We start from the raw sequence: 19,912 nt of genomic DNA on the forward strand, positions 1-19,912 counted from the left end.
AATAATGGAGTTCCAATGATCAGGCCATCAGGGCACGAAATTAAGTTTTCTTCCTTTTGTATTACTCTTCAGTCTTCACGTAGAGAGCGAGTGTGGGACACGCACTCATGTAGCGGATGGTGTTAGTACTCGAGGTTGGGCCTATATAAAAAAAAGCCCATAGAGGCCCGAATTACTGAATTTAAATTTAGCAGACAAGAAATTGATGAAACATGGAAGTAAACGTGTCTCTAGAGTCATGTCAAGTGTAAGACAGAGGAAGAGAGAAGAGAGGTGCGTCAAAGACAAGCAAAAGAGATGTCAATCGCTGCTTTCGTAGGCGCGTGCATGTCCGCCACGCACATCAATCAAATCCATTCTTATTATTATTACCTCATTGTACTCTTTTCTCTAAACAAACACGTACATTGCATTCATTCTAGAGAGAGAGATGGGCTCGAAGACGGAGATGATGGAGAGAGACGCAATGGCTACGGTGGCTCCCTATGCGCCGGTCACTTACCATCGCCGTGCTCGCGTTGACTTGGATGATAGACTTCCTAAACCTTGTAACACCTTTCTCTCTACTTTTTATGCCTCATTGTTGTCAATACACGTATATACATATCACATATGCATGCGTAGATATTTGATATATGGTTAAATAAAAGAAACCCTTTTGGATAGAAGGAATTATCAACCCTCAAGTTTTTTGAATGCATATAGATTATAGACTCTATATGCATGTTATGATGTTCATGATCTTAAATCTTATAGAAGCTATAAATTGTAAATTGATATATATACATATATTTATTCACGTATATGATGGTAATCAATAATGTATTTATTACACATGAACGTGCATGAATAATTGTATACACACATTACACATACGTGGAAATTATACAGATTTTGATCTTTATAGATATATATACGTTATGCATAGATATGCCAAGAGCATTGCAAGCACCAGACAGAGAACATCCGTACGGAACCCCAGGCCATAAGAATTACGGACTTAGTGTTCTTCAACAGCATGTCTCCTTCTTCGATATGGATGATAATGGCATCATCTACCCTTGGGAGACCTACTCTGGTATGTCTATACTAGTATATATATAGATATTTTAACTTTCATCTTTTTTCGTTAGTGCACGTATAAAAATTTGATTTCAACCTGTGTTTAGGACTGCGAATGCTTGGTTTCAATATCATTGGCTCGCTTATAATAGCAGCTGTTATCAACCTGACCCTTAGCTATGCTACTCTTCCGGTAACACCTCTCGTCCTCTGATGACATATATCGAAATTTTTTGACTGATTTTACTCGACTCAGAAATTATTGTGATCGATCATCCAAGATCGATGTTCATTTTGTTAGTGTACGACCTGATTATGCAGGGGTGGTTACCTTCACCTTTCTTCCCTATATACATACACAACATACACAAGTCCAAGCATGGAAGCGACTCAAAAACATATGACAATGAAGGGAGGTGAGTGACCATTATCTTGAAAAATCGGTTAATTGATAGAAAATATGATGATTGATGCATATGGTTTAACGTCCGTATGCTTTTCAGGTTTATGCCGGTGAATCTTGAGTTGATATTTAGCAAATATGCGAAAACCTTGCCAGATAAGTTGAGTCTTGGAGAACTATGGGAGATGACAGAAGGAAACCGTGACGCTTGGGACATTTTCGGATGGTACAATCACAGCATAAGGCCATAAGCCTTCCTTTTCTCACCCTTTAACTAGTTTATTGAATGCATGTGCATGTTAAAGTAAAGTACTAATTAATGTTGTTGTAATTCTAATGTTTGGGTCTACATATGTTTTATGTATTAGGATCGCAGGCAAAATAGAGTGGGGACTCTTGTACTTGCTAGCAAGGGATGAAGAAGGGTTTTTGTCAAAAGAAGCGATTAGGCGGTGTTTCGATGGAAGCTTGTTCGAGTACTGCGCCAAGATCTACGCCGGTATCAGTGAAGACAAGACAGCCTACTACTAAAGGTATCCTTTATGTTAAGTAATTGATCGAGCCATTTTAGGCTAATAATCGATCAATGTGAAACTTGTGCCTATACGGTAAATGAAGGCTCAGGTAGTAGTACGGACTCTTGGCCTAAGAGATCTATGTTTGTTTTGTTTTTGTCAAATTCTGTATGGTATACTCTATAGAAAAGCTTCTGTATGTTTTGTTGCCATAGTCTCTGTTTGTACCAACCCTTTTTCAGTTATTTCCAATTTTACACTTTTAGTTATTATTGCCAACTTACTCTATAGTAGTGTAACGAAAATATGTGTTCACATAAACAAAATCTTTAGTAAGAGCCTTAAACAAAAAGAAATCTGCTTATACATTTTATTCACCAATCAGAATAATTTTTCTTTTCCAGAATACAAAATGACCAAAGACCTTAATATTTTGCTTAACTTACAAATAGTACAATGGAGCTCTTAAAGATTGAAGCATGAACGTCACTTAATCACACTAAACTAAGACTATTTAAAAGTAGTTAAAAATTCTTTACTTGTTTCAAAAGCGACCAAAAAAGTTCATACTTTTGTTTTTGATAGGAGACCAACGTCAAAAAGAAGATATTCACCTGTAGAAAGGTTTTGTTGTGGATCTTGAACTCGCAACAAACATTGCAGCTTCCCTCAACAAACATTGGTTTAGCATCGAAAACAAATATGGTCATGGTCTTTGAACAATGTTACCACATAATCTGTTGAAACTCCTGTTTGTCTAACATGGAAGTGAAATTCAACAGACACAAATCTCATTAACTCAAATTTAGCTCCACTCTATGAACATTGAAGCAGTTTTCTGAGAATCCAGAAAGGACCAATGAACCAACGCAATCAAAAGAGAAGAATACAAACTAAAACACCTCATGTCGGAGAGTCTTGAACTTTGAATAGTATACTAGTCCTTTTGGATCCTTCTAAGGTTACATTAGCAACATCAACGACTTTCGATTTATGAAAAAGCCTAGCAATGTCTCTAACATCATCTCCACCACATTCATCAACCGCAACCACACAAAACCCACCGCGTCGCACAGTCCTCTCCATTTCCTCCACGAACCGCCACGGAAACAGAGCTTCAGCTAGATGTGCAGTGAAGGCAAAATCAAAAACACCGTCGAAAAACGGAAGGTTATGAGGATCAGCTCTTTTCACAAGAGGAATCGAATCAACCAATTCAACGGCGGTAACGTCAGCTAATCCGATATTAGAAAGCGCCATCGGAGCGTGGCCTGCGCCGGCGGAGAGACAGAGAGCTTTGGTGTGCTTTTGAAGGAATCCGAGATCGCGAAATCGGAGGAAGTAATTTGAGAAGGAGGAGAGACGCGATTTCCAAGCTTTAGAGGACCAGATTCGAGCGTTCTTCTTTGGGAGAGGAAGATGCTGACGAGGCGATGAATCGCAGGTGGATCTCGGAAAATGCGTATGAGGTTTCGATGGAGCTTCTGGTGAAATACAAGTTTTCGGCGTCTGGAGAATCATAATCACCATTAACACTGTTCCGATGCTTATGAACACGACTGATACTCTGTTTAGCATCTTCTCGACGTTTCTCTCCATCGTCGCCGATCAAAAACTCCGATTGCCGTTATCTTCTCTGCACTGATGCGGTGCGCGTGGGACGTACTCGCCGTGGAGGAATTCCGAAAAATGGCCGTTTCAGTATACGTGGGCCGGGCCTTATATTGTAGGCTCATTATGTGAAGTTATAACATTCTGGGCGAATGTGTAATTTCAGAAAAGAAGTGGGGCGATTTTGAATATAATCGAAAACATAAGGAGGGAAAAAGCATTCCTGCGGAGAGGAGCTAACCTCTCTCCTGGGGAAGAAGACGACGAACTTAATACATTCGAGAGTAGAGAATTTTCAGATTTTTTTGGCGAAGTTTTGGTTGATTACTTCTGATTCATCAGATTAAGGATCGTTTCCGGTGACTGAAGAGGAATAGGAGGAGGAAGAAGAGGAGAGGAGAGGTGAAAATGTCAGACCTAGATCGGCAGATAGAGCAGCTGAAGCGATGCGAACCATTGAGCGAATCGGAGGTGAAGGCTCTTTGCCTCAAAGCCATGGAAATTCTTGTTGAAGAAAGTAATGTTCAAAGAGTTGACGCCCCTGTCACTGTGAGTTCTTGATTTACCTTACTTCTCTCGATCTGGGATTCGGATTCATCTCCAGCTAGCTAGAAAGATTTGGATTTCTTCTATCTTGAAAGTAGAATTATGAGCTTATTAATCAAGAAACTTGAAGAAATTAGGCGTGGGGATTTCGGGTCTTTGAAATTTTGATTCGTGATCTTTTATCAAATGGTATTCATTCGTAGAAAATCCAGTGAACGACTTGTTTTTGTTTCTTCCCATTGTTACAAGTCTAAAGATTTCATGGGCAGTGAAGTTATAGCGTTAAGAAGTGAGAGTAGATACTAGTATCGATGTTCTTATGATTTGCAAGAATTGCTAATCCTTGGAATTTTGTCTTTCTTTTCCATTGGGATAGTTATGTGGTGACATCCATGGGCAGTTCTATGACATGATGGAGCTTTTCAAAGTTGGGGGTGATTGTCCTAAGACCAACTATTTGTTTATGGGAGACTTTGTTGATCGTGGATATTATTCAGTTGAGACATTTCTACTTCTACTCGCACTCAAGGTATCTCTCAGGACTGTGTTTTAATTTGTTGTGGTTTATGTTACTTTTCATAATCGTTTCTGCTAAATGGGTTCTTAGAATCACTTATGTAGATTGCTTTGATATTCTTAGGTTAGATATCCAGACCGCATAACTCTCATCAGAGGAAACCATGAAAGCAGGCAGATCACACAGGTGAAGGCAGTCTCATTTGAAAATTTGCTTTTGTGTATATATATTCAGACTATTCATACAGTCTGCTTTTAGTAGGTTTATGGATTTTATGATGAGTGTTTGCGTAAATATGGCTCTTCAAATGTCTGGAGATACTGCACCGACATTTTTGACTACATGAGGTACACTCCAAGCAGCATTTCACTTTCTCTATGTTCAGTTTTTGGCTTGTCTTTGGAATGATCCGACTCTTTACTCTGTCTTTGTTATATGCACAAAAGTCTTTCAGCTGTTGTGGAGAACAAGATATTCTGTGTTCATGGTGGTCTCTCTCCAGCTATTATGACTCTTGATCAGGTTGATATTAGAGCTCTCTCTACTGATTATTAAAAGTTTCCAACTAGAATGAGCTGACTGACGGAACCATACCTTTATGGCAGATTAGGACAATTGACCGGAAGCAAGAAGTACCACATGATGGTGCCATGTGTGACCTCCTATGGTCTGATCCTGAAGATATTGTTGATGGCTGGGGATTGAGCCCTCGTGGTGCCGGATTCCTTTTTGGTGGCAGTGTTGTCACGTCTTTTAACCACTCAAACAACATAGACTACATAGCCCGAGCCCATCAACTAGTTATGGAGGGTTACAAATGGATGTTTGATAGCCAGATTGTGACAGTGTGGTCAGCCCCGAATTACTGTTACAGGTAAATAAGATTCTCAGAGCCGTCTGTTTCGGTCTATGTATCTTCTTTTCTTTTAGCTTGATTTTTGCATTTACTACCATTTCACTTATGCTCCAGATGCGGTAATGTGGCTTCGATTCTAGAGCTCGACGAGAATCTAAATAAAGAATTCCGTGTGTTCGATGCAGCCCAGCAGGTATGACCCTTTTAGTTATATGTTACTTCCCGTTCTGATTCCCGAGGAGCAGATCAGTAGACTGACATATTCTAAATGCAGGACTCGAGAGGGCCTCCTGCCAAAAAACCTGCCCCTGATTACTTCCTATAATGGACAAAACTTCGAAAACCCTATTCCCAAAGTAGAGCTAGCGTCGATTCAACTCCGTTGAAGAGAAGAGAATTACAATTTGTTGAGTGTTTAGGTCGCAGTGCAGAAGAATATACAATACAGTTGTTTCAGGCGATTTCTACCTAGGCCACGGGGACTGATCGAACTGGGGTTGTCTAAAAAAGATATTGTTGTTTCCGGTTTTGGTGTAATTGTAGGCAAAAGAGTGCTTGTGTATTGGTAGTTAAAGAGTGATTTTGCCCTGATTCAAGTTTGTACTTTCTTAGGAGATAAGACCTCAAAACAGTTTTGGAGCTCACAGTTATTTCAGTATAATTCCACAGGGAACCATTAGGACAATTTGACAGCCATGTCAGATCGAATTGGTTCATGGTTGGTCTATTGCCGTTTGATAGAAACTTGCCAAGAACAATAAGAAAATCCCAAAATTCCTTGGTAGAAGATGAAGATGGGAAATGGCGAATATTCTGACCAAATGTTTATTTCATCAACAATACACTCACTCTCTGGTTTAGTCTTTGAGTATATGAAGACTGTTCAAGAATTGAATGAGAGACAAAAGAGTCAACAGTAAAGAGGGGAAGAGTTTCGGTTGTTCCACACCGGGATAAGAATTACAAAGGGGAAAACAAATATGTTTGAAGAGGATACAGAAAGAGCAGCAGGGCTCTTACTCAAATTTGTGCATTGATTTCCTAGTTTAAGAACATGGATGGGTTCTTGTTTGAGTAGATTAGTTTCTACTCTACCTCGCTTAGGATAGGGACAATGAGAGGCTTCATCTGCGCAATGTAAACAATTGCCCACCTGCCAATGCGAAGAAAGAAAAACGATGCAAAGATAAATTAATCGCATATAAGGACATTTGCACAGCGTTTAGTAGAAGGCCAATAATGTTCATGTTTTAGAAGCTTTCTGTTAACATGAATGCTAATTCATTGACTTGAGATAAGTTCAACAGATAAAAGACTGATATCCACCTAGAACTGTCAAGATATTACATTGTTCTATCAACAAGAAAAATGGAAGTAGTAAAGCCAAGAAGGATCTCTATCCTGATAGTTTGATGGTTAATGTTGATGAAGGTGAGGCAACAATCAAACAAGAGAGGGTTGGATAAACAAATAATGGGTTGGATACAAATCAAAGGAACCATGGTTGTGAATGCAAACCAGTGGCTAGCAAGTAAAGGAAAAATAGTGCATCAAATCATAAACTTACATCATCCAACAGCAGACAGTAGCGGTGATGACCAAGGTAAGATGTAGCCTGTTTCATAGAAACAAGACAAAGACTTGAGATATTTACTCCAATTATCAAATGTGTGTCCAAGCAAAGAAGTACAGAAGAAGTAGCCGGATGAAAGATAAGAAAGAAGGCAATCATAATAAGAGAAACTTTTTCCAGCACAAGAGTAAGAATCGTGACACTAGTTGTTCTCATTGAAGAAACTATCACAGGAAGGAAATTCAGAAAAAAATTAGGAGATTCCTCAAAAGTCAATCAGCAGATTAGATTTGGTCTACCAGTTATCGATTCTAAGCGTAAAAAGATAAATTGATAATTCGAGCTACTCAATTGATGCCGGAGAACCAAACCTTTGCACATTCACCTCGACGAAGCAATCGATCAAACACATACATACCTACGGCAAAATGATGACTTAAACAAAAGAGGAATGAAGTAAACATACAGATTGGTGGAGGGGCCTTTGTTGAAGCAGATTCTAGTGCAGATTGAAGCAATGATGCCGACGACAGCGAATATTAGAGATGTTACAAGAAAAGCCATGTCTGATCCCAAATGAGATATATATATATCCTGCGACGAGAATTACAGAAATCAAAAGCGATCGGGAGATTTCGATTGAAAGAGAGACAAGTTGTTTTGCAGAGATCTCACGGGTTGGAATTGAAGCTCCTCGAGGAAGAGGATGATAGAGGATCGTCGCTAATCGTATTCGTGCGAAGTGATCTCTGTCAACAAGGCCCCAGATTTTCTCAGGGGCATTTTTGGCTTTTGTATCTCTATTAAATATCAGTTATCCAATTTCTTCATGTCAAATTTCGTTAAAATCTTGTTGATTCCAATTTGAAATTTGATAAAAACTTTTTTCCTGCTAAAGAAACAAAATTTGGAAAAATTATTGTGCAAGTCATTTTTTGCGCAAGATTTATCTTTTTTTTTTTTTTTTTTTTAATAAATTTACACCAAAAAAACCAGTGTTACATCAAGTGCATCTTTTTTTGAGGTTTTTGACATTGAGTTTACAATTTAAAACTTAGTGGAAAGCCAAAATGTGAAAAGGTCTTCATACTTTGCGTTTCCGGTTTTTCGAAGAAGAGTGATCCGGTTGCGAATGTTCTTGTCGATGGTTTTCCCAAAGATCGATGCTGTGATAGGGTCTTCTCCATGCCGTCGATTGTTCCTCTCTCTCCATAAGGTGTGGACTGCGATTTGAAAGGCATATCGCAGAAGCAAACGTGCCTTCTGTTTGAGCGTGTTACTTGAAATGAGCAACATGAGTTGATCCCACTCCAATGTGTATATGTTTTGAAGTAATCCCTTTGCCAATGTCTCCCAAATCTGTCTTGAATAGCTGCACCGGAAGAAAAGGTGGTTTCTTGTTTCTACCGGTTCATCGCAGAGTTTACACGAGACGTCTACTTGTGCATTCCACTTCCCCATACGAACCCCCGTAGTTAATCTGTCATGCATTGCAAGCCACGTGATGAAGGCATATTTTGGTGTAGCTTCGGAGAACCAAACTCCCTTAGCCCAACTGCAGATAGGTTGCTCTACTTTCAAGAGTTTCCAAGTCTCATTTGAAGAGAATTTCCTTTTAAAACCTGTTTTCCATCTCCATAAATTCACATCATCCTCCTCTGGTTTCCTCTTTAATCTTATTTCTTCTATTTCAACTTCAACCTTATTGAGATTTTCCACACGGTGCGGTCTTCCTTTGATTTTTTCTTTTTCTTCTATCGTTCCAATTTTTTTATAATTTTCTTTTTGTAAAATGTAAACATATATGGAATAAAATCTGAATTGGTCTTTGGTGTTTGTAAAGATTGTGATTCTGTTTCAATAAAACAGACTAAATCAAATTCAAGCAAACATTGAAAGATTGTACTATATAAGAAAAACAAACACATGATCTCAACTAAAGATACAAACAAAAAGAGTTTATTCAATTTCATTTTTCCAATGACTAAATTTCAAGAAATTAAAATATATATATTTTTAACTATATAAACGTATAGTGTAGCCTGCTTGCTCAGTTTGAGAAATTCTCATCAGCTGCTGCTGCTGCAGTGCATATTAGAATGTGAAGTGAGGTTCTACGTCCATTGCCCACGCAAATTTCTCCAGCAGAGACTTGTTGAATATCTATATTAACGAAAAACCAGCCATTAAAAAAAACTTTATATATAAGAGGTCTCTCTTTGTTTCTTGTTAGATCAATGCATTATTATTTAAGTTTTGTATAACTACCTTTTCAATGGGTACTTCATGGCGTTTGCACCACGCGACCGTGATCCTAGGATCCATGTAGTTGATCTTAGACGTGCCCAGCGCCACGGTTTTCAAGTCCTCCTTTGTCTGCATGTCTCCTTCCATCTTCTCTATCTTCATCTTCTGTTGAGCTATCTTCTTCTCCCACCTACATTTATTTTTACATCATACTTTAAAAACAGTTTAATCTAGTTTTCAAGTCTCTGTGTAAGTGAGAGAAGGTTTGTTTTATGTTTTACGCTTCTGGAGTTATGTTTCTTGTTTTCTTTCCATCTGAACCTTCCAATGGAGATTTTCCCTTTTTAGCCCTCTCCAAATTGTTTTTGAGTTCTTTAAGACCCTCCTGTGTCAAAAAATCAAATGATGATGAAAATCAAATCATATTTTGGTCTTCAGATCTTATGTACAGTAGGCAGATTTTTACCTTGAGTTCTTCTATTTTTCCAGCCAATCTCTGGATTTGTGCACCGTGAGACTTTGAAACGGTACGCTGGTGATTACAAATTAACGCTACCTCCTTGTTTGCTTGCTGATAAACTACTACTTTCTGTTTAACATCACCCTCTCTGGTTTCTTGCCTCAACTGTCACAGCATCCAAATAGAACACAACAGTCAAAATTGTAACACAAGACTAAGGTAGATTCGACAATCGGTTTTGGATCATACCATTACATCCAGCGTGATGGATGCATTGTAAGTACGGAATACTTTAGCTGTGAGGCCAGTTACAAGCTCCTTAAGATGAGCATTCAGTTTGCTTGTGTCTAACTCATCAAAAAGATCGTCTGAATTTGATTTACCTAAAGTGATTAAACAAAAGAAACCAATCATTGGTTAAACCATGAGATACGATCAAATACTGTGTAACACTCAAAGATCAAGTCCATAACTCACCAGCCCGGAACTGTGCAATGGCTTTGTAAACAAGAGGTTCAACTTCGACGGTATTCACATATTGGATTGAATCTTTACCAAGGAAGTCAAACTAAATACATATTGGAAGAAACAAGTAAAAGTTTGTAAGACTAACAAATGTGTCAAGACTCAAGATCAAGAGGAGATTACATAATATGCACTTTTAGGGATTCATATGATACCTTTAGCTTATTTGGAGGAACACACTCCACATTTCCTACTTTTAATGTACAGCAACCAACTGTGTCCGCCTCATCATCATCCTTCCCCAGAACAAAAAACCATATGAAAATCTCTTTATGCATACTTGTAATCATTCACTTAGCAAAAATCAGATGTTACATATTACCTTCTCATTTCCAGCTCTAAGTGCCAATTTATCAATGAGATAGGTAGCCACAGCTATTTGTCGATTTGAAACATCCTTGGCAGTAAAATTCTTGGTGTACGTTGCTCTTATATTTTCTATGTGGTCCTGAATTCAAAACAAAAATGTGTAGCGAAGAAAGGAAAGTGTGATAAACTAAACCACAAACTTCCTTCAAAAAGAAACCTGACTTATTAATACCTTAAGATTCCTGGCTTTCTCATACTTCTTCTTGTCGCTTTGACCTTTCTGTGAACTGCTAGCTGACAGAGAAACATACTTGTAGCGTCCCGGGTGAATAGGATCTTTCCAGATAGCTAGCCAGATGACTGTGTTATCATGCTTTACTTCTTTCCATCTGCAAAATTAGTAGCATCTATCATTGTTAGCATAATACTATTAACATTTTCAGAAAAAACCATGGAAGAATATGACCGACCTTTCACCAGGGATGGGACATTCAGGTATAGGAGCATCTTTCCCGATATTTAGAGTGATGTCACTAGGATATATACGCCTTTTCAATTTTCCTATCTGAACACACAATAATTGCATTTTAGTTGAAGAAACCAAAAGCAAAATGCAACTTGGTAATGAACTATCATGCATGGACGAAAAACAAAGCTATAGCAACCTTGGGATGTTCTCCTCGACCTCGGAATAGCCCGGGAGGTTCTACACTGAAATTCCCAACCTGAAAAGAGAGAAAAATGTCACAGTAACTAAACCTATCCCAAAAAAAATGGAGGACACATGCGATGAGGAAGCTTACCTTCTCTTTGACACCGTCCACAACAGCCCACATATATTTCTCCCCCTGTTTCGGGTTTTTCTCTGGCGAAGCTTTTTTCTTCTGCACATTATCAAAGAAATGATATACTGAGAATTTTCGAATGGAAAAAAGTGTAGATGAAAGATGAATTTATCTAAACAACAAGACAAGTTAAACTGAGATCATCATCCTAAAGCAATATGAATTGGTTGTTAAGTGCAAGAACTTTACCTTCTTTTCTTCCAAATGCCAATCATATATTGGTGTAAAGTCACAATCATCCAGCTTCTGTATCACATGATTCTTGCCAAGTAGTTTTCGCCAATCATTCCAGAAATTTTCCCTAAATCGAGGTTTATTATAAAAGTCTGTCTCTCTCATCACAGCAAACATCGTTGCAACCTACAAGTAAAAAGAAGCAAATCATAAGCACAAAATGAAGATTCTCCCTTCGAAGATCTTTTAAAAATCACAGAAGAAAACACTCTAGATATCGACTAATAGTACTGAGGGCATGGATGGAGGGGTAACCTCTTCTTGGTCAGGAGATAAGTTGACTGGATTCCCCTTATATAAAATCTGAACCCCATGAGGTTTATATGGAGGTGGAAAAGTGACACCATTGTGTACCAAGGTTGTCCATTTCTTTTTACCATCGCCAGTAGGTAAGGTTTTTGAACTCTTAGCAAACTTAGATTCGTTCATCACTTTCTTGGACTTTTTGCTCCTTGTCTTGGACGGAGGAGAAACTACTCTTTTCACTTTGGACTTCGTAGCTGATGAAGTAGAACTCTGTTTTACCACTTTAGGCTTTGCAGAGGGTGTTTTATACTTGGAGGATTCTGACTTGATTCTCTTGGCAATGGGAACATCATCATCATCATCATCATCATCTTCAGTTTCATCTTCTTTGACTGACAATTTTTTAGGTGATACTTCAACCTTCCTCTTATCACCTAGTTTTTTCAAAGAATCTTGTTTCATGGCAACTGACGTAGATGAAGATGATACCTTGAGCTTCTTCATAGAAGATTGATCTGCAGAACTGCTCTTCTCCAGAATTCTCTTGCCAGATACCTTGGAACATTCATGCTCAAGTGTGGAGCCATTCTTCAACTTATTAACCAAAGATTTATTTTCATCAGTAGAGTCTTGTTTGCTACCTGAAACCCCATTACCATTCTTCTTTCGAAACCTTGACGATATTGGAGCTTCATCATCATCAGACTCATCTTTAATAATTTCACTTGGCCTATCCAAAGGGGAATTCCTGAAAAGTATTGAGCTTAAAGGTCTAACATCCTCAGAATCTCCATTATCACTTCTCTTGAACACTATAGGCTTATCATCACCGTCATCACTATGCCCATCATGTGCAGCCTCAGTGGCCATACCCGAAGATATTATGTTAACAAATACTCCGACCAAACTTAACTTCTGATAAATAGACAAAACAAACAAAAATAGAAAATGTCAGAGGTTCCAAATAAAGCAAGATTTTTGACTATAGCAACGACTACAGAGCTTCAAAATAATAAAGCCAATCATAACCACAAGGGACCAAAGCAAACAATTTTCATCGTAGGTGTTCATATATCACTATGCATTATTCCAATACGCAACCGTACGCATCAAGGTAACTTATAATTCTACAAGAGTGTCACCTACGTCTTCTATGTCCCTCCATGAAAAAAATATCTAAACAGAGACTTCTCTATAAATAATTTACTACATCAGGCATGGAAATTTGATATTAGTGTGCAATAGAATTTTTTTTAAAAACCCCAAATTCATACATGAAAACCCCTATTTTGTGTTAAAACACCACAATGATGAAAATTTGTGCTGAATCAAATCAAATTGGATTTGTAGAATTCAAAGATTACTCAAGAAACGAAAATTTTTTCGATTAACCTACCTCCTTGTCTCTCTTTCTTCTCTCCTTGTAAGTTTTGTTGGTCTCTCCTTCGCTTCCAATGCCGAATAACGCTGAGAGCCTAAGGCATGGAGAGACTCTCTCTCGTAAAGAGGCTTTTATCTATTGGCGGTTTCAACTCTCCACGACGTCGTATCAACTCGCGCGCTTTTAACCTAACCGACCTATTTCAGTTGATGTACATATTTCTTAATTACACAAGGTTAAATAAATCTTCGAAATACTTGAAAAAATAAAGATTGGCTTCATGCGCCTTCATCGTTTTGGGGTCAAAATGTTTTATTTTATTTGTAAAGGGAACAAACACAAATATCCACAAATACAGATTACAGAGAAGTCACTATTACAAAAGCTACTTTGCTCTACCAAGAGATGTATATGTATGATATATCTCGCTCTCTCTATTCGATGGATGCTTCCTCTGAGATAGTGGTGATGTCTGAAACCGCATCTGCATCGTTATCATCAACGGCCAAGCTCGAGACTTCACTCCTCAATGAGGAGACTTCCTCCTCTTCTGTGACTGATGGGGCAGGGGACGCGGCTGTGCTGGTGCACGTCGTTGTGGTGCTCTGAGTTGACGACGAATCTGAAATCTCTGGTGAATGTCTCTGAAGACTCCAGTACATTATACTTGCCGTTAAGATTAGGATCATCTTCTGATTCACCTGTCACAACATCCCAAAACACATCTCATCTAGACAATTGCTGTTTCGGCTATATACCAGAGAATAATTACATCATAGATCTTGGTTCGTACCTCCACAATATCTTCAGGCAACAAGAAAACCGAACAACCGAGCTTTCTTGCGACGCTAACTATGTATGTAGCATTCAACCTTTTCTCATCATCTGTATGTTTCAATAACCATAAAGGCCAAATAAGCTTTGATTCGGGTGAACAGAGAAAGTAACTAGACCCTAGTAAAAAGAGTAGTGAACCTGTTTCACCCTTGGTGACAAGATTCCAGTTTACAACTCTGGGCTCAACCGCCCATAAAAGGTTGAGGAAGAATAGCCCGCTCGATAGACTCTTGTCCTGGAGAATTTTAATTTGATTCACTAGAAGGTGATGGGTGGACATATTTTATAAATAGTATTGTGGTAAGTGTTTGAAGTAATTGTAAAGAAAGAAACCTTGAAACTCTCGATTTGGAATTTTCGCCCCATGGTTCGTACTTTCCTGTTGGCCCAGCTGAGGATATCCGCATCAGTCATCTCTTTACCTTGTGTCCGAGATCGGAGACTCTTGAGAAGTTGGAGCATATGGAATCTCATCAACTGCCATAAGAGACCTGAGATAGACAACCATATCTCTAGTTTGTAAGGCGATCATCTTCTTGCATCAAGCTAAGAAAACTGAAACATGAGCTCTCGGGTAATGATTACCAAGAATGAGTTTCTTATTCCCTTGAACTATGTCATTTCCAGCTACATTCACAAGTGAGAATTTTAGCTGTTTCCCGATCTTTACGACTTGATTGCAGTTCTCTACTTTTCTAAACGGCATCTTAATAGGCGGTTTGGAAGCATGCTTCCAGTTGACTGAACCGGGAGAGATCTTGTCAAGAACTTCAAGAAGAATCCATCTGCATAAAATAGTAAATAGAACCAGCAAAAGGCTTCAGGACCAAAGAGCGTTTTCAGTATTTTCCAAATGCAACATCATCAACTGCAGGTACAATTTCTACTAGTTGCTTGCTTTACTATAAGCTAAAAATATAGCTTACCCATTTCTAACATCTTCAAATACATTATTGACATAACTGCCAATCCCGAGGCTGTTGATCCATAGCCGGTAGCATCGTTCCTCTCTACAAGTCTGTACATCTTCGGTCATCATCTCCGCAAATGAATACTTACCATCGGTATTTAGACCATTCCTGCAAGAGGTACAGACAGCTAGAGTAAAATCGGCTGCATAGAAAACAAAACAATTAACATCTTAAGTGGAAAAATCTCCAGGTAAAGGGATTTCAGGTAAGAAGCTTATGCGTCATTGGTAATAGCATTGTATGAAAAGTTGAAAACTATTTCCCCATTCTTTTTTCTGTAACATTCAAAAGTTTGTTCTTTGATTAAACCATCACCAGCCTAATCAAACAGGACAAGCCATCATCTACAAATTTTTTGAGAGATGAAAGTGTATCACGATACAAACCTTTCATGGAATATTTGTGCCACAAAGGCAAGATTCAAAGTTGGAGATCCTTCAACGATCTCTTCTGCAGTCAAGTATCGCTTGCAGTTCATTCTCTCTGCATGACTGAGAACCAGTTCAGCCCTTTCAAGAGGATCCTTTGCATCTAGTGTAGCCGGGTCACAGTGTTCAGGTGCCAGAACATTGAGCAGCAAGGCATAGGCTTGTGCATCCTGCAGATTTACCAGCAACACGCTTTATCATAGAGAAAACTTAATGAGGAACAAATTGCATTCGTGAAATAACGAAAACCTTGAGTAAGAATAAAATTTCTGTTTCTTTTATGGCTTATATAGTTCATATTATTTCTCTTATTCAAGAATAGATATTGCTTCTGCATGTTGAAAGGAACAGTAGCACGTAAGTACTATCTTGAATTGAGGATCGCCTAACTAAAGATTTGGATAAGCAGAGAAGAGAGGTTTCATCCAAGTTGTACTTTGAGAAGCCAAATACCTTCAAATCTGCGGAAAAGTTCGAGACAGTTTTCTTGTAACCCCCTTTCTTAAGATGGAAGTTCATCCATTTCAGTAAGACTTTCTCAGGGGGTAATCTCAGCAACTCCTCGACATCCTGCAACAGAGAGAAACTTGTTATCACTTATTATTTTACAAGACACATATACATGGCTGAAAATGTGATTGATATAAGATCACTTACATCGCTGTCCTCAACCAACTCAACAAGCTGAGGCGTCTTCTTTAAATTGAGATCAGCTAGTAGTTGAATCTGCAGTTACCAGCATTATTTAGTTAATACTCGAGCCCAAAAATGAAAACTAAGATATACAGATCGGACAAGTAGATGTGTGCGGACCTTTATCAGTTGTGAAATCAATCCAAGCACCAGGTGAGGCTGCAAAAGATCATAAAAGCTCCCTGGTCAGAACGGTGCACATTCATCTCAGCCATTAGGCCAGTAAAAACATAAATTACACTTATTGATGTGTGTCGAAATTTGTTCAAATGTACACTGAATACTAAGCACGACAAAACATACCCGTCCTTCGGCCAGGTCCTGTGTGCCAATATTAACAACAGAGCATCCAACAGCTTTAGCAGAGTTTAGACAAAGCGTGTGATTCTCATTTCTCTCCCACGGATTAAGTACCCTCTTCGTGTTGATCGCTCGTTCATCTATTGTCCCAGGAACTGCTACATTTATAAGCTTACTACGCCGAAAAAGAAAGGGAGAGAAAAACGTGAAAGGCAGAACTCAGATGCATTGAGTGTCAAGATGGACTCAACACATATTAATGTGCACCTTACCAAAGAAGTACACCATCTTTCACAAGTTCATACAATTCATTAGAATGAGGGTCAAGAGGAAGGAACTGCTTCAAAAAGGGGTCATCCTTAAGATATCTATTGATGTGCTGAACAAAAGAACCCTTCTCCGACTGATATATAGTGTGAAGAAGTGTCGTTGTACAAGATTTAAGAAACGAGGATGAGTTCTTATGACCACCAGATTTCTCAGCTGCTTTACTTAGTAAGTTGAGATATATCTGCACATAAGGATCAGTCCAAAAAAACCACAATATATATATATGTATCATATTCATACTCAGTCCAAAACTCGATTCACCAATGAAACGTAGAAGCTCCACATACCTTGAGAAACTCTTCAAAACTCACATCAGTGCTTGTATCAGAACCCAATTCCCCTAGTATCCCCTTGATTTCATCCTCCTTAAATGTTGCACTAAGTGCCTTGAGCTTTGCCAATAGAGGAGGGAGATATTCAATAGTGATCTTTCCACTCTGATTCTTCATCGACACATACTACACCACAAATCAAACGAGTTTCATCCATTGCATACAAGACATGTATATATAAAGGACGAACAGTGAAAAAGAAGAAACCTTGGAATTGAGAGTCCGAAGTTCGACTTGAGTGAACTGGCTCTGTAGCCATGGATCCGAAACGACAACACCCACGAAACCAGACATCTCTCACTGTTTTACCATTCACAGGGAAAGAAAGTTTCAATCTTTCCCCACAAAATCACGCCAAAACCCAGAATCTCCTAAAACCCACGAATATAGAAAGCCTCCGTTCGATTCTCCCAGGAAAAGGATTCACTCTAAGCTCCAGGCATCGAAGCTCAGGTAATTTGACGATTTTAATCTGTGGCCGAGAAAAAAAGAAACAAAATATCACCGATTTGACGATTTGTCCTTAATATAGCAAGAGATTGATTCATATCACAACAGGACAAAACTGAGGTAACCGACCAAATCAAGAAAGATAATAAGAACATATACGATTCCATCACGCAAACTATTATCCAACACTAATCTCGAAACATCGAAAACAATCCCAATGTACAGAAAATCCGCAAGTCTCTAACCTCGGGTGAAGGAAATTCGGCGTTGAAGACTACAACATGTGGAATGTTCAAGACGGAAGAACTAAACCGCAATGTGCAAAGTCACGTGAATCAATCAATACCAATGAGACGAAGAAGATGTTGCAAATAGATAGAGAGAGATAGAGAGACGATTTATCTGCTTCGTGTGAGCAAATTAAGAAAGCCGTGTAGAGAGAAACGTAGGAGGAGGGAAAAAAAAAAAAAGTAAATGTTTTCGTGCGGGAAAAAAAAAGGCTCACTGGCATTGAATGCTTGATTTTGATGGATCAAAGTCACGCGCGCGAGTATAGCAAACTCGCTTTGCGATGGATACACGTGGAGGTGCAGTGTGTCCACGTCGACAAAGGACGCTGACCTCACGGCGTAACGACTTGTCTACGTGTCACTTCTCTTGACATGTCATATTTTCAGCCGTATGCGTTTAATAACACTATATTGGATCATCTTCAATGCAAACATATTTTTAGCCGTATGAGTTTCCATATGCGTGAACCAAATTGTGACAAGATTTGCGGAACCTTAGAACTAAAAGGATGCATCTAAAGGAAAGAAAGAAAAAAAAAAAAAAAAAAAAGAAGAGGATGCATTTGTCTTAGCTAAGCTACCTAAGCAAAGACTAAGTTTGTGGGTTAAGAGGCATTGTTACGTTGCGTAGAGGGTTGTTTCGTTCCTTTTCCTTCGATTAGAAATATATTAATGTAACTCGTGATTCGTGAAACGAGTCTTTTGAGGGTCAACGTACGAAGTTGCTTGTGACCCAAAGAACCCACAGTATTTGAACAGTAGAAAGAGTTGTAGTATATTTAAGTATGTCCTTCTACCTAGTTATAGCATATGTGATATTAAAATTTTTTTTTGACAACAAGTATCTAAATATGTTATTGATTCAATCCAAAGAAAGAGTCTTTTGAGCTCTCTATTGCTAGATGACACTTTGATCTAATTAGAGAGTTTAGAGGGAACATTTTGCCTACGTGTTTTAGATCAAGGAAGATAGCGCAGTGTGGAGCCCTTGTTCGCATTTCTTTTGTTTAAATCTCGAAGACCTTTCTCTGTTCTCAAGCTCTCATATCTGTGGTATCTTTCGGCCTATTGTCGAGAAAAAAAAAAAAAAAAAAACTTTACAAAATATGGAAGAAGAAAATGACATGTTGCAAATCTCACTCTTTAATAACCTTTTTTTTTTTTTTGGGGCAAACACTCACTCTTTAACTATAAGTGTAAATGATGACAAAACAAAAGTCTATAAAATATAAATATTTCCTTCACATGCACATGCCCAACTTCAAGTTGTGTATATATGATGTTTCTTTAACTTTTTTTTTAGTGGTTATTTCCTAACTTGTGTTTGTTTGGAAGCAATTTCTTCAAAATTATATCAATTATTAACTGAATGTTTGTCGCTAATATTATAAAAAAAGGTAGTCTAAATTATTAAATTAGTGTCGTTTGCTTGGTTGAAACTACATCTGTGTGTTATTCATGTGTATATTATACTTCTAGCTAACAGACAATAGTCATGAGTCTCTCTATATATAATTATAGGAGAGTCGAACCTTTACAATGAAAGAAACACATATCTACGTTCTTTTACAGTTGACAAGATATAAATGAATCGTAGAATAATTATATTAACTAGTGTTATAAGGCAACATAGTTTATTTTCGTAGTTTTATTAATGTAGTATGGTGAAAGAAATGGAACCTCGCTAATTGTTATGTGTTCCGGTTTATTTGCTTATTTATATTTTCATCGTTATCGTTAAAAACAAAAACCTGTCTCCAAATCTTGTTTTTTCTCCACAAAATACCAAAAATATCGCTAATTAAAAGTTAAATATTTTTTAAACCGATCATGTGTTTCGTAAGAGTCCGTGACAATATATATACATGTTTTGTAAGGTTTCAATCATTTTGGGTGGCAAGAATTTTTAAATTTCATAATCTTAATGGACAGCCAGGTATGTTAGTCGTCG

General features: G+C 38.1%; 6 protein-coding genes across 6 annotated transcripts; 2 read left to right on the forward strand and 4 right to left on the reverse strand.

Moving 5' to 3' along the window:
- Positions 1-349: 349 nt before the first annotated feature.
- Positions 350-2,256, forward strand: LOC9303616 (peroxygenase 1). Its single transcript, XM_002867498.2, has 6 exons — positions 350-548; positions 929-1,078; positions 1,170-1,255; positions 1,384-1,478; positions 1,566-1,691; positions 1,834-2,256. The coding sequence occupies exons 1-6, from the start codon at positions 431-433 to the stop codon at positions 1,994-1,996; spliced, it is 738 nt and encodes a 245-aa protein (XP_002867544.1). The 5' UTR covers positions 350-430; the 3' UTR covers positions 1,997-2,256.
- Positions 2,257-2,749: 493 nt separating this feature from the next.
- Positions 2,750-3,723, reverse strand: LOC9303617. The gene has a single exon (XM_021018050.1). It carries the CDS (start codon positions 3,577-3,579, stop codon positions 2,884-2,886), a length of 696 nt encoding a protein of 231 aa, XP_020873709.1. The 5' UTR covers positions 3,580-3,723; the 3' UTR covers positions 2,750-2,883.
- LOC9305665 (serine/threonine-protein phosphatase PP-X isozyme 1) lies at positions 3,700-6,154 on the forward strand. Its single transcript, XM_002867499.2, has 8 exons — positions 3,700-4,140; positions 4,514-4,666; positions 4,778-4,840; positions 4,916-5,001; positions 5,101-5,176; positions 5,260-5,528; positions 5,625-5,703; positions 5,785-6,154. Exons 1-8 carry the CDS (start codon positions 4,000-4,002, stop codon positions 5,833-5,835), a joined length of 918 nt encoding a protein of 305 aa, XP_002867545.1. The 5' UTR covers positions 3,700-3,999; the 3' UTR covers positions 5,836-6,154.
- A 158-nt stretch (positions 6,155-6,312) lies between these two features.
- LOC9303618 (V-type proton ATPase subunit e2) lies at positions 6,313-7,875 on the reverse strand. Its single transcript, XM_002869548.2, has 4 exons — positions 7,759-7,875; positions 7,550-7,677; positions 7,078-7,125; positions 6,313-6,663 (listed from the first exon to the last, which is right to left on the reverse strand). The coding sequence occupies exons 2-4, from the start codon at positions 7,645-7,647 to the stop codon at positions 6,597-6,599; spliced, it is 213 nt and encodes a 70-aa protein (XP_002869594.1). The 5' UTR covers positions 7,648-7,677; positions 7,759-7,875; the 3' UTR covers positions 6,313-6,596.
- A 1,155-nt stretch (positions 7,876-9,030) lies between these two features.
- On the reverse strand, positions 9,031-13,108 carry LOC9305666 (DNA topoisomerase 1 alpha). Its single transcript, XM_002869549.2, has 14 exons — positions 11,959-13,108; positions 11,659-11,829; positions 11,428-11,508; positions 11,290-11,349; positions 11,095-11,189; positions 10,857-11,013; positions 10,638-10,763; positions 10,471-10,551; positions 10,268-10,358; positions 10,040-10,173; positions 9,797-9,955; positions 9,612-9,715; positions 9,352-9,520; positions 9,031-9,246 (listed from the first exon to the last, which is right to left on the reverse strand). Exons 1-14 carry the CDS (start codon positions 12,817-12,819, stop codon positions 9,178-9,180), a joined length of 2,358 nt encoding a protein of 785 aa, XP_002869595.1. The 5' UTR covers positions 12,820-13,108; the 3' UTR covers positions 9,031-9,177.
- A 516-nt stretch (positions 13,109-13,624) lies between these two features.
- LOC9305667 (fimbrin-1) lies at positions 13,625-18,122 on the reverse strand. Its single transcript, XM_002869550.2, has 15 exons — positions 17,917-18,122; positions 17,429-17,693; positions 17,177-17,347; positions 16,832-17,070; positions 16,563-16,734; positions 16,380-16,418; positions 16,224-16,292; positions 16,020-16,136; positions 15,525-15,736; positions 15,094-15,246; positions 14,753-14,952; positions 14,501-14,658; positions 14,306-14,402; positions 14,124-14,215; positions 13,625-14,031 (listed from the first exon to the last, which is right to left on the reverse strand). Exons 2-15 carry the CDS (start codon positions 17,513-17,515, stop codon positions 13,765-13,767), a joined length of 2,073 nt encoding a protein of 690 aa, XP_002869596.1. The 5' UTR covers positions 17,516-17,693; positions 17,917-18,122; the 3' UTR covers positions 13,625-13,764.
- Positions 18,123-19,912: the final 1,790 nt, after the last annotated feature.

Source organism: Arabidopsis lyrata (assembly GCF_000004255.2).
Source record: "Arabidopsis lyrata subsp. lyrata unplaced genomic scaffold ARALYscaffold_7, whole genome shotgun sequence".
Lineage (NCBI taxonomy): Eukaryota > Viridiplantae > Streptophyta > Magnoliopsida > Brassicales > Brassicaceae > Arabidopsis > Arabidopsis lyrata.